We start from the raw sequence: 13,554 nt of genomic DNA on the forward strand, positions 1-13,554 counted from the left end.
TACATCGCCTCTAAGAATCAACTTCTTGGAATTACAAAAGACACAAAGAACGTGCTTAAATAGTCTTTATTTTGTTTGATCCATCTTCTGTCCATGTGCCATAACACCAGCACCACTGATGCAACAGTTTGGTGAAGCTGTAATATGAGAGGCCTGTTCGCTGCACTTCACCCAGGACCTGTGTTTACTGCCCATCAGAGGGGAAATCATTCAAATGCTTCTCATGATTCAAGTACACATCTTATCATCATTTCCTATGTACAGTCTATCTGCAATACATGCACATGGATAGATTGTATAACCCACCAACTTGCATTAAAAATATACATGGAAAAAAAAACAAAATACCTCGCAATTCTTCCCATCATTGTGTCTGTAAACAGTTCTTAGCATTTTTTTTAATTTCTTAAAAATCACACAGTACTGCTCTTTTAATAAATTACAAGGTACAATACAATTATCCATGAGAAATGGATAAAATGTATTTTCTCTAAAGAAAAAAAATACAAAGATGACAACTTTTTGATTTGATGGTTGGATGATTTTGTTTTTGTTTTTTTAATTAGGCAACTTCTTGTTTATGTGTTTTATTTCATGATGTTAAATAAAATTCAATTAAAACACTCTCACACAAACACTACACACATTGTCATTATTTTCATTTAGCTGGCATTGTTTGTGTTAAGTGAGTTTCTGGTTGGCAGCTGAAGTGACCACTCTGGCTGTAAGAGACTGAGGACGTCTGAGAGAATAACCAGGAATATTTAGTCCGGAGTAGAGGGAAGTTTTTCCAGAATACTTCTGTGGCTCTTTCTTGATTTTTGTTACAGAAGTTGATGCTTGAACATTAAAAAAAACACGTCAGAGATTAACCAGGACTGGTTATGTCCAGGACGAGCAGCTTTATGTGGAAACTGAAGTCAATAATTAGGATTAAAAAGACTTGACTGACCTGTCAAGCCATCAGGCAGAAGTTCGAGCTGAGTATCAGACACAATACTCATCAGCACCAAAGAGGGTTTCTGTGGCCGTAACACGGATGGCTTCCACAGATCTCAGATGTACCATAAAGCTTTAAAATGTCTTACAATGACACTTAATACTTCACTTTCTTTATATTTCTATTGATACAATTAATAAGACATTTTGATATCACATTTATTTTACTCTGCTGTGTAATGAAGTTGTTTCAATCCGACGTAAAAAAAAAAGAAAGAAAAAAGTTTAACATTCTTTTACAGTAAATGTCACTTTGAAGCATCAGAACTAGTATTTTGGAAATACTGTGAGCAAATTGGTTTTGCAATTCACTGTGAAGCTAATGTCGGAGAGGAGGAACTTTAAAAATGCCTTTTCCTTTGTGACTAAGAACAAATGTTGGCCATCGTGAGTCTGAAGTATTACTTTTCAGTTGAAGAGCACAAGTGAAAAAGCCCTGTCAAGAATTTGATGAGTCTTTTTATGTCTGACAGCTGAAGTGTTGAAGGCATCGTTTTGCATCCACCTCAATATAGTTCCTCGCATACTCATCCCTCCACTCTATCCCCGTCCTTCTCTCACATGACGTCAGCCCGTTTGTCCCTGAGTTTGCTCCTCTGTTTAGTCCTGGCTTTAAAGGCAGCTGAGTTGAAAAGATGCTGTTGAAGACAAAAAAAAAATAAAGAGATGAGTGCAACAATACTTTTTCTTGTCAAATTCTTATTTACACTGGATGCCTTCTATTGCTTTGTGACACTTGCAGCTGAACAAGGATGCAGCACAAATGAAAGACTAGAGAGGAAATATGTAAAAAAAAGTAATCACACACACGAGATGCCTTTACCTTTTCAAATCGAGAGATTTTGACTTTGACAATACCGTCCGGGATGAGGGGAGGGCCAAGGCCGAAAATGTCTCTTAGTAGTGGATTGAACTGCACCAAAACAAAAACACACACAATTTACAGCGGTGGTGAACACAAATGCCCAACTGTAAAACTACTGATTTTACTGTTTTGTGTTTATTATGATGAGAACTTCAACAGTCAAACAAAATGAGTAGATCAAGCTAGAGGGGAAATATGATAGCTTTGAAAATCCACTATTCACCTTCAACATAGTCTAAAATAGGAAATTGAATTGAATGAAGTGAAGTGCCTTTTAAGAACCATTTTGCTAGTATGCTAAAATGCTGGATGTCTCATTTAGTGTTCATGAATTATTGCTTAACTTAAGTGATAGAGCGAGGCAGTGGGATTCACCCACACATACTGTATGTGGTGCATATGTAGGTGTGCCGGCCGGCATTACACTCCACACGAAACTACATTTGCTGTGCTCACAGCCTCCTGCTGAAATAGGCTCCCGCAGGCAGGAGTTCACCGTTCTCAGCTTCAGGTGTTTGTTTAATGGCGTGATGCCGGATGTGAGCACAGTCATGATGTGAAGAGATGCATAACTAAAACTAGTATTACTTTATGTAAGCAAAAAATATGTGGCCAAAAAGCAGTCACGTGACACTGCTGACCAAGTGACAGAAAACAAGTGGACCGTGATCGGGGCTGCGTGTACAACCTTTTCCCAACTGCCCGTGCACACTGCAGCAATCGAAACCATATGCAGCCGTATTGGGGCACAAACATGTCATTATTCCTGTGAGAACACATCAAACTAGTTCCTTTGGAGTACACTACTGCCTTCAGCGTGTTTCCTGACCTGTAGATGGGTTCTAACTCCAGACTCAAGGATCTCTTTGAAGGCATCATAGATTCTTCTCCTCATCCAGCTGTCGATGTAAACACTCTCCACTCCGAAACGGATCCTCTCATCTGTGAAGTCCTCGTTCTGCATGAGACGAAAGCAGACATAACAGGGTCAGAGCAGATGTAGACAACGCAAAAATGAAAAAGATCGATAGTAAAGGGATTATCATATCATTCAAATATCATTGTTGCAACTATAAAACATACCTCTATGAAATGTAGAACCTCTCTGAAGATGGAGCGCTGTTTCCGCCGGTCGTTTTTGGCTCGGTGCTTGTTGCTGTCTGTGGCTAAACTCTTCAGACATTCACACAGACTCTCACTGTCTTCCACCTCGAATTCCTACACACACAAGTGACATAATTGTAGCCCAGAAATATGACAACAAAACCAGAAAACCCCTTAAACCATAGATATGAGTTAAAAATGCACAGCATTGTGTCAGCCTCCAAAGGTAAACAATTATCTGTGTGCGTGTGTGTTAACCTCGGCTATATCGCGTCCCAGCTCCACCAGCAGGGCGATGGTCTCTCCCACTGCTATCCTGTAGTTGACATCACTGCTCTGCAGGCATGCCTGCAGTTTGGGGAGGTGACTACAGGGAGGGAGACAGACAGAGTGAATCACTGTTGTTTACATCGTTACTGTTACTTTGTACTGTGTTACTGTCACTGTTGATGACTTTTTACTTCACTACATGATTGAACAAAATATTCCACTCATGAAGCTTAACAGAACTAAATTGAAGGATTACTAAACTCTTTAGTCCACACTGACACATTCATTTTCATTTTGAAAACAGAGTTTATCTCACTCACAGGTCAAGCAGCACAGTCAGTCTAGATGCAGGACAGAGAGTAACCAGCAGTGACCAGGCCTGCAGGGCGGCGCAGTGGAGGCCTGGACTGCCAGGTTTGGGTGTGGGCAGCACTCCCTCTCTGTTGGGGTAGGAAGACATGAACACACTTTCCAGTAGGGCCAATGACTTGACCAAGTCCTGAGGAGTTCAGGGATGAGGTTGAGGGGAAAAAGAGAGAGGAAATGTAATGATGGTTAAGAAAAACAAACTGTATTGGTAAATACAACTATTGTTATGTTGCTGCCATGTCATGGTTTAATATCCCAGATAGCTAAATAAACTTTTGTAGCTTTTTATGTTTTGGTTTAAATAAAATTAGATGTGGGGGTAACAATGGGTAAAATTAAACCTCTGCTAGCAGTCAAAGTATTCCTCGTGGTGCAAATAATCCCCTATACCCCCCCAGCAAGAATTAAGCAGTTCATGATGGATTCAGCCTTTGAGAGCAAGTTGTGCTTACCTCTCCTTCTTCAGCAGTAGAGACATAACAGCACACCCCCAAAGCTCTGGCACACTGACGGACACAGATGCAATAAAAGTCAAACAACCAGACATTTGATTAAACAAGGACAGACAGAGTGAAGCTGATGCAAACTTGATGTTTTCCAACATCACATATGACCAGTGCAATAAGAGTGGCTACCATGATACTAATCCAACTTCTTTTTTAAATAACCTATTTAACCATTAAATCTTTCCTGGTTTGCTAATGTTCTCTGTTCAGAAAGCTCTTTCGTAGCTCTGTCTTTTTGGTTCCAGTCAGTGAGAACATATTTGACACAGAGAATCTGCGGTTGTGTGCTAAATTTCAGAAGTTGCACTCAATGAACTCTTGGCTGAACCAGATGTTTTTAGATGTGTTGTTGCTCTGCAACTTGTATTGCCACATTGTTGACTGAGTTGTAAGCTGCAGTCCGCATTTTTTGATCCAGCATTCTCACATGCACATGCCCTAGCTGACATGCATTTCAGTATCAGCTCCATATCTGCAGTTTCGCACAATATCAGAGAAGGTTTGTGCGACTACTAACACTCTGGCGGGCTGCTATGCTGGCACCGTTGTCAATCAGAATGGCTGTGAGGATAGGACGAAGCATCTTGAAGCCCTCCTCTGCCTCATCTCCACCCCCCAGCTGTATACAGAGCAGGGTGAAGACTGTCGCCGCTGCTGCCTGCTCCTCCACGTTGCCTGGAGGGGGAAAAAAGTTTTTATTTGTTTAACTATATGTTACTGTTGACTGTGTTTCTGCTCCACCTTAAGAAACAGATGGAATTCTTTCTGTACTAGCAAGACAAAACTTGCATGATCCCTGTGTGAATTTAAACAAAATATGCATCATCAAAAAGTCTGCAGAAAGCCCTGTATACTGTATGTGCAGTGACATGTGAACATGCAAAACACGGCACCATGCTAAACAGAGATACATTTAACCAGCATAGTGGAATACAACTTTGGTTCACCAACCTAATCCCTCACACACACACACATTCACACCTTTTTTAAGGCTCCTTTCCAAACAGTCGCTGATGGTGAGGCGTCTCTCTGTAAGGAACTCGTACAGCAGTCTGGAGGAGAAGGCCTGTCGCAACGACTCGAGACCTGCTAGACGCGTCTTCGAGCTGAGAGAAAGAGACAACAGAGACAAGGAGAGAAAGAGGAGAACAGTGTTGGTGTTTCACGCATAATATGTCATTTTTTGCTGGGGGTCTCTCGATCAATAACAAAAGGTACAGTTTGACGTTGTCAAAGTAGCGTAGGATCAGGGTTATTGTTGTCTTCATCACCATTGCTGTCACTGCAGGCAGTCTCTCACGGTTAGGATTCCTTCAGATATTTGTTATTAAGAATATTCCGCAGAGATTGCCTCCTCTCCAAAACAAAACGATCGCATGATTAAAAACTATTAAAAGACTGAATAAGGCATTGGCACATTAAAATTCAGTGTTTCTTTGGCAGAGAAAGGACCCCCCGGAGAGGGAGCGAGCCAAGCTGCCAGTAACATTTGCTCAACTTGTTTCTCTGATAACTTCAGATCCTGACGTTCAGTCATCGTCGAGGATTTTACAATTTTAAGAGATGATCTCAGAGTCATTTGATTTGAACCAGTAAAAATACTGAATAAAGCAATTCACATTAAAATAGTAATCTTTCGACACTGTCGCCACTAACTTTGGCTCAGCTTAAGATCCAGCCATCTAATGAGTAAGAAACTTCATCCAGTTAAAATATTTGGTAAAAATTACGTAAATGTTAAAAGTGTATTGTTAAAATATGGCTTAAGACTGGATAAATCAATTTATTACAGCTTCTGGCAGCCAACCACAATGCTGACGTATGTACAAAGGGGATAAGACACCATTGACATGCAATCAAATGTAACAGTTTTCTCTGGGTTTTTTGTAACATCACTGCAATGTCTGCCTGGTCAATTTGCATGTCTTCCTGTTTAGTCCAGACATTTCCTATTTGTATTATTCATGGTGAATAGACAGTTAAATTTAAAAAAGAACCTCACCTCTTATCCATCAGGTTCTCTATACACTGTTTGAGTTTGTCTTCTGTTTGCTCCAGGGCAGTCAGCTCATCCACCTGCTCTCCTCCTGTGTACGACCAGTCAACACACACTTTGGTTCACTGTATGCAACTTTAATGCTTCAGTTTAGGAGGAATATATGCATTTTTTACTGTCAAATCACAAAAAAAGGAGCCAAAAGGAATTGAAATGTACTACAAAATGTTGGCTGAATTTATTTCCTTCTGTGTATGAAAGCAGTACCTTGGCTATCATCCATAATAAACTGGATTCTTGCTATGTACAAACCTGTGCCCTCTTCCAGCACAGAGGTGCTTTCACTGGCACTGCTGCAGTGGCTGAGAATATCGGACATCAGCTCATCATCGCTGGCACCTGACTCTCCCTTCACCCCATTTTTGTTACCTAGAGAAAGAAGAAACGGATAGGAAAACGGTGAGATGAGGGAAGAATAAAGGAGAGAGGAGGGATATGAAGACAGATGTGGGAAGGGTTGTACGATTAAGATACACTAATACAACTTCAAAATTCACTCAGTTAACATATATACTCTCGGGTTTTCTGTAAGTTAAGGGAGCAAATGTGGATGAATCCGCCTGGAATCATGATACGAGTTAAACACAAGACTGAATACTGTTTTCAGACTGGGCGAAAAGCAATTTAGAAACAGCTGATCTGGAAAATGCTGATCATCTCTATCATGACAGGCATGATGAGGACTAGGTTGCTACAATATCTAATGGTGTCCTGATTCCTGCATTGTTGCCGTGAAAATGAATCTCCCAAGTCACTTAATTTGCCTGTGCGGTGAAATCAGTCACGTAACGCATGCATAGGTTTGTTTTGTGTGTGAGAGATTCGTGCCACTGACCTAAAGTGTTGAGAATTAAGAGCTGTAAAAATGTCAGAGGGCACTGAGATTCCAGCCTTATATCTGCCAAAAAAGCCCCTTAAAATCGGCAGCGTGGGAGCATTTTGCATTTTTTTTTATTTTGAATATGCTCCAACATGTTGGTGATAATAATCCAGTAATCCGTCTTTTTATGCCAAGTCAAGGTAAAAACAGGTAACTAACTAAAGTACTTATCTGGAGCAAAACAGTTTAAATTCAGAAGGGAGCAGTTCACAATGTGTTACCCATTACTTTTCGGGATATGTAGCAGTTACCTGGATCTATCTCCAGCTCTATGAGTATATGCGGAACCCACTATATTCAGTTTTATGTGCAGGACCAAAAGAATGTTAGACAAAATAGCAGCCACACCATACACTGCTTTATGGTAATAATAGAGATGTTACTTCACTTCTATGGTAATTTGGGGTGACGTGTTGGACACGTCTGAAAACATTTTTCACAGCCAGTTATTATAGCTCTATAAAATGCAGAAGAGGGCTCAAATGACAGCTGGTTTACTGTGAAAGTGACGTAAAAAATACACTAACAAGACAAATCCCAACATTAACCAGAATTTGGCTGGAGGTCATTTCTCAGCAGTGACTAATAGCAGGTTTAGGGAAGCGGACTGTAGGTTTACTCTGCTCAGCTGTCTTTCTTTGTCAGTAACTGGACACCTGTAGAGTTTTTCTTGCGAGTATGCACACACTAACACACTGACACACAGGGATCAATGGCAAACCCAATGTTGACAATTTTCTTATAGGAAGCACGTCCCAAAACACTGAACAAGTGTCCACACAAGACAAATTCTCACAACTGAAGACTAGACTTCTCCCATGTATGTTAATAACAGCAAGGCTATTCAAACTGTAATTTTACTTATATGTGGGGTAACTACAACTATGCGACTTTCATATGCAGGTCAAGAGCTCGACTATACAATGATGACATGGTTAAAATATATTTCACTGTGTCATTTTTATGTCTGCTCTCCAATATGCCACCATCATCTGGAAATAGCTGATAACTGAAGGATTTTCCATTAGGTGATTCTCTGTCGTGTTTTACAGGTAAATACTAGGCAGTATTTAGTGTTTTATTGCTCCTGCCCTGTGTGTATAAGAATGAGTGTGTCAGTTTGTTACACAGTCTGAACATAACAGGGGGTAAGAGCCACGCAGGCTAAGCTAACCCTCAGGTTCCTGCTTTCTCAGCACTTTCTACTGTTGGGGGGATTACTAGAGACCAGGGAGGCCACTCATTTATTCATTCATTCAGTGTGTACCATCCAGAATGGTCAGAGAGTGTGTGTGTGTGTGTGTGTGTGTGTGTGTGTGTGTGTGTGTGTGTGTGTGTGTGTGTGTGTGTGTGTGTGTGTGTGTGTGTGTGTGTGTGTGTGTGTGTGTGTGTGTGTGTGTGTGTGTGTGTGTGTGTGTGTGTGTGTGTGTGTGTGTGTGTGTGTATACACGTTCGTGTTCAGGTTAACAGGGGCAGTGAAGGTAGTCCAGGGGTCACTTTTAATGTGGCAGCAATGCAACGTGAAAGCTTTAGTTGTGAGTTACTATCAAGTTCTGTTATTCCACTCCACTCTGCCACAAGCTCGATTGCCTACCATAAATATACTGTAGAAATGACATCTAGCAACACATTTGCTGATATCGTTAAGCTGTTTCCACCTGTGCCCAGGCTGTACGAATATTTCAGAGAAGAATTTAAATGCAGCTCGATGAGAAACTGGATGCAGGACTATATTTGCACTCCATCGTAAAGTCAACCATCTATTCTGCTTTTTCTTTAAACTACAAACGTGAAGCATCCAGGGTGGAAGTTATCTTCAGCCACAGACCAAATGCTGCTGAATTCCTGCTGTGGCCGACAGATTTACCACAATGTACCAGACCATCATTTAAAGGCTCTTCTGAAATTGCTATCAGTGGAAAATAGTGACACGCAGTAACATTTGATAAACCGGTTTGGGCACTGTAACTTAAACCTTACACATCTTACTGTTGGCTGCTGCTTGTAAAATATTTTACAGCTTAGCTGATTGATAATAACTGCATGAATGCGCAATGACAAAACTGTACTGTTTATTTTTCTCTCTTCTTTTACAAAGGAACAGAGCTAGCATGCTGTACCAAAATAATTACACTGTTGTGTGGCGATAAAGTATACAAGCTATATTTATCCGGGGTACACAATAACTCATTTTTAAATCACCATAATATCAACTTTCACAATAAACAAATTCCAAGAGACTGTGACACATCACACAAAACACTCTTGAAAGAGCATCAGCAGAAAACTGCAACTTATCTATAATCCTTTTTTATTGGTGCCTTTTGTGTTAATTTCAATGCTCAAGTTGTTCAGTATAAGTTTCCTTTCACAAGCATTTTTGGGGTTTTTAGCAGTACACTGAAAGGCAGAACTGGGTACACTTAATTATTGGTTTTATTTAATATCATTATTGAATTATTTAACAACATTAAAGCATATTTTTTCCTCATATCGTGCAGCCCTACTATCCATATGACAAGAGTAGCATGTTTTGTTCGTATTAATAGGTACCTTTTTACTCACATTAATATATATCAAAGTCAGCTGTAAAACCTGGTGTGTAAGTGTTTATACTTCTGAACTGGCAACACAAAGTAAAGCCTCCAGTCTGAATTGGAAACCATGAAAGCTGTGTTTTTTCTGCTGTTCTGTGAGTGTTAACCTCACAGTGCAGCCCTGACAACCCTTCTTTCCTTATGTAATAGTCTTCTTTCTTTGGCACAGCAGCCTGTAGCCTCTCTTGTTCACAAAGCTACTGTTTGCAGCCGAGACCCCTGTGAGCCTGTATCAGTCAGTAATTTCCCAGTCCTTGAACCCCCGGCCACTGAACAGGTTGCTCAAACACACACACACAGCAACACATCTTCCCACGCAGGCCTGCCCACACACAGCTCAGTTATGGCAAGTGCAAGCTCCCTGCCTCGACTCACGTGTCGTCTCCACTTTGCTACTTTATGCTTACATAGCAATCACTCAAACAGCTCCTGCAGTCCGTCAGTCCCTGAGATAGATGATCTGCTGATAGACAAATCAGACGCCCAAGCCAAAGGGGTGGGACCTTGTTCCTTTAGCCATGGCCTTGTAGTACAAGAAGGACTAAATTAACCTGTTATCTCTATATGTAACTTGTGATATCAGCTTCTGCCAACTTTGCTGTATGCAGAAATGTGTGAATAGTTGTAGATTTTAACTTTTAATCCATCAATCAAATAAAAAACATAACTTGTAAAAGTATCCAAAAAAAATCACATGGCAGCAGTAAGGCATTGTGGGATGGGAAACCAACAAAGAGTTATGATGGCGCAATTACACATAGAACCCACTTCTGTGTATCATGCCGTGTGGTGACTTCAAAACCATGTCATGTATGGTTACATTAGCATGACATTATACAGGCTACGCATACTGTATGCATGAGAGAGAGAGAAAACAAAGTCACTCCAGGAAGCAATGACTGCCTGAATACAAATTTTTCCTGCTGTCAGCACAGGTAAGAAAAAGAGCTTGGATGGCCAGAGGCAGTTCAACCAAATTAATGATACAATGGGAGAACACACTGTCTACACAAAGGAGATGTTAGCAGCCAGGTGTAAGTGAAAAGGTTGGGTGGATGAGAAGGTCCGATGTGGGTTATCGTCTTTTACAAAAAGCACGCACATCCCAAAAATAAATGAGGTTGGGTGCTGACACATTCAGGGGATCAAGCACCCCTGCGTCAGGTGACCTTGTGAGTGTACATATATGAGGTACGTCTCAATTTCTTCCTTTCATTTTAAGTATGAGGAAGGGCGGGTGCCAAAAACGTCACTATCAATATATTTGTCAAGGAGCAGCTTCTGGTGTGCAGACTTTAATCATTCTTTACAGCCATCAAACTCCCGGTGTTCAAACATGATGACGGAAGAATATCAGGCTATAAAATTATTTTTATGCCACTGTGCCGCAGAACCACTGAGGCAGTGTAAAGTTAGCCAGCCAATTAATACAGTAAGCAGCCTGGGCAGGTAACTAATGAGGGTGGGAGAAGTTAAAACATTTCAGTGCAGCGGGAAAATACAGGTGAGATGCTGAGTTTAGCATGAGAGGCTGGCGGGTTTGCTGCATGCACTGGTAGTGAGGTTCAAGAGCCTCTGGACAAGCCTCGAACTGGCCTCGAAGCGTGGGTCAAGCATCAGAGGAGTTACCTTTGAGCGAGGCTTTAGCAGACAGCTGCAGCTGAAGAACCTCCTGACGAAGAGAGCCTGTAGATGACGTATGGACGGAGGGGTGAATGGATGGATGAAATAAAGGGGGCATCGATTGGAAGAAGAATGGTCGACAGATGCATGAATGAATGGAAAGATTGGTAAAATGAAGGAATGACCATGTTGGAGAAGAACACAACATCCGTGAGCTCCATTTTCCCATTCATGAAGATTTCCATTGCAAAATACAGATGCACAATACTGCACCACAAAGAAACTTAGATTTAAGTTAGTTCTCACAAAATTGACACCACTATGCCCTCTACTTTTAATCTTAAGCATCTTTAGTGTGTTGATAATGGTGTTCATCTAGGATCTGGCACGTGTGTGCTTCCCCCCGACGTCACTCTATAAAACGTGAGGGGGCTGTAACGCCCTGACAGGCACATGCATGGTCCGCACCACTACTGTACACTGATTAAAACGTGTACCTGTGACTGTGACTCCCAAAGCAGCAACTTTAACTGCACAGTCAAATCATGTGTAAAGTGCACTGAAACTGCCCGTTACACTCGTTGATCCTCTTGTGTCATCATCTACCTTTTTTAAATGGCATGGTATTACTGCTAAAAATAACACGCGGTTCACCCCAACCCTACAAGTGTGGCTTTAGCAAATCGTGGTCCTGAACACTAGCAAAAAGCATGAGAAAATGAATCACACTTTCTTCGATAGGTCCCTGATTATACACAGGTATATAACCTCATTTAAGAACAGATGAAATGTCGCATACACATGCAGACTGCACTGCTAAGCTGCAGCCCTAATTATAAGCCACATGGCTGTACATGGCGCTGGAAAAACCACACACAAGGGGAGCTAAAGTTAGAGGAGCAACAAGCGGTCTCACTGTTTTATCATGCATGCTATATGGCAAAGATAGCCACACTTCTGCCGCTAATAACGTCCGTCTCTAACGCTAAAGGTGAGGCGATGAAGTAATTCAGCGTGCATGGTGGTGGTGCATAACACTCTCATAGTATTTAACGTAGGCTACATTCCTGCTGGTTTCTTGGCTGAAACTGGAGGGCGTGTTAGCATGGCCGCTACTGCTGCTATGACCTCACTTACCCGGCTTGCTGGAGCCACGTTTTCCCTTTTTACTCCGCGGCATCTTGTGCGGCGCTCCGATCCACAGTTCACAACAAAGCTAGCTTGGTGTTAGCTCGCTAAAGTTAGCCTGCTTTCGGTCAAACTGTCGAGTCCTCACAGATGTGGCAGTTGGTGTGGAGGTTTGCAGGAGCAGATTGGTAGACTTTCCCGTGGTTTATCCCGACAGCTGGGTCAAAAAGCTCCAAAAACCGTACACTTTCTCTCCCACACTTTTGTTGACACTTTGGCTAACGTTCGCTAGCGTCCTTCACGGGCACATTCAGCAGCAGTTCCCCGCTTTCTTCACTCCCGGAATAAAACAGTTGTCCGGTGGCGTAAAAAGTCGCTTTCTTCAACGGTTTTCACAATGTATTATCTGTGATTGTCCCCCGGTAATCTATATCTAATGCCAGGTTGAGATATAAAGTGTTTGGGACGGAGTTTTGAGCACGCTGCTGTCGCCAAGTCCACCATCTTCCTCTCAGTAACTACTGAACTAACCGGCGGTCGGGGTTGCCAGGTTAGTTCTGTTAGCATCCCCCGTTTCCGGTGTCTAACCGACGCCAGACATGATGGACGAATGTAACTTTCTATTGACTTTTTAAATTTATAGATTATAACAGAAACACAGACATTTGCATTCAAATAATACAAACATGTAAAAATAAAATTCCAAAATAAAAAACAGCACATTAACGCGACAATACTTACATCTATGAAGGACATAACATTAAAGGAAATACATTAAATAAATAAATCAAAAAAGTCTTCTTCTCGTTTCCTATTATGGGCCCCTTCATTCGTTCATTTTTATATAATTAAAAAAAATCCCAGACCTGGTAAAACTTCCTTTTGTTATCATTTAACCTAGCTATCATTCATTTTCTAATTAAGTTCTATAAATTAATTAATCTAATCCAGGTAAAAGTCAATATAGTGGAATATAGTACAATTTTATCCACAATTTTAGAGTAAGAAATTTGAGCATACAATTATAGATACAGTATATTTTATATTATATTTTACATTTTATTTGTATATATATATATTTAATATAACACTTTCAAATAGACGTTCTGTCCTAGCATCTTTGGGGCGGCAGTAGCTCAGTCCATAGGTGACTTGGC

At 41.1% G+C, this 13,554-nt stretch overlaps 1 protein-coding gene across 2 annotated transcripts; it reads right to left on the bottom strand.

Moving 5' to 3' along the window:
* Positions 1-138: 138 nt before the first annotated feature.
* On the bottom strand, positions 139-12,900 carry ifrd2 (interferon-related developmental regulator 2). Of its 2 annotated transcripts, XM_083919490.1 has the most exons (13): positions 12,407-12,900; positions 11,276-11,332; positions 6,422-6,538; positions 6,116-6,200; positions 5,095-5,219; positions 4,631-4,788; positions 4,060-4,113; positions 3,559-3,737; positions 3,227-3,335; positions 2,948-3,082; positions 2,694-2,822; positions 1,823-1,912; positions 139-1,637 (listed from the first exon to the last, which is right to left on the bottom strand). In XM_083919490.1, exons 1-13 carry the CDS (start codon positions 12,447-12,449, stop codon positions 1,557-1,559), a joined length of 1,362 nt encoding a protein of 453 aa, XP_083775616.1. In that variant the 5' UTR covers positions 12,450-12,900; the 3' UTR covers positions 139-1,556. The 2 variants fall into 2 exon arrangements, with proteins under 2 accessions (XP_083775616.1, XP_083775617.1); XM_083919491.1 differs by lacking the exon at positions 11,276-11,332.
* Between the last annotated feature and the right edge of the window lie 654 nt (positions 12,901-13,554).

Source organism: Echiichthys vipera (genome assembly GCF_963691815.1).
Source record: "Echiichthys vipera genome assembly, chromosome: 9".
Classification (NCBI taxonomy): Eukaryota; Metazoa; Chordata; class Actinopteri; order Perciformes; family Trachinidae; genus Echiichthys; species Echiichthys vipera.

What these genes read in the sequence shown, in the direction of transcription:
- ifrd2 (XM_083919490.1), bottom strand. Translation starts at nt 12,449, where the DNA reads ATGCCGCGGAGTAAAAAGGGAAAACGTGGCTCCAGCAAGCCGG. An exon ending in TGTGCTGGAAGAGGGCACAG is followed by an intron (nt 6,201 to 6,421) that starts GTTTGTACATAG and finishes GGTCGTACACAG; the next exon opens with GAGGAGAGCAGGTGGATGAG. An exon ending in CTGACTGTGCTGCTTGACCT is followed by an intron (nt 3,336 to 3,558) that starts GTGAGTGAGATA and finishes CCCTCCCTGTAG; the next exon opens with TCACCTCCCCAAACTGCAGG.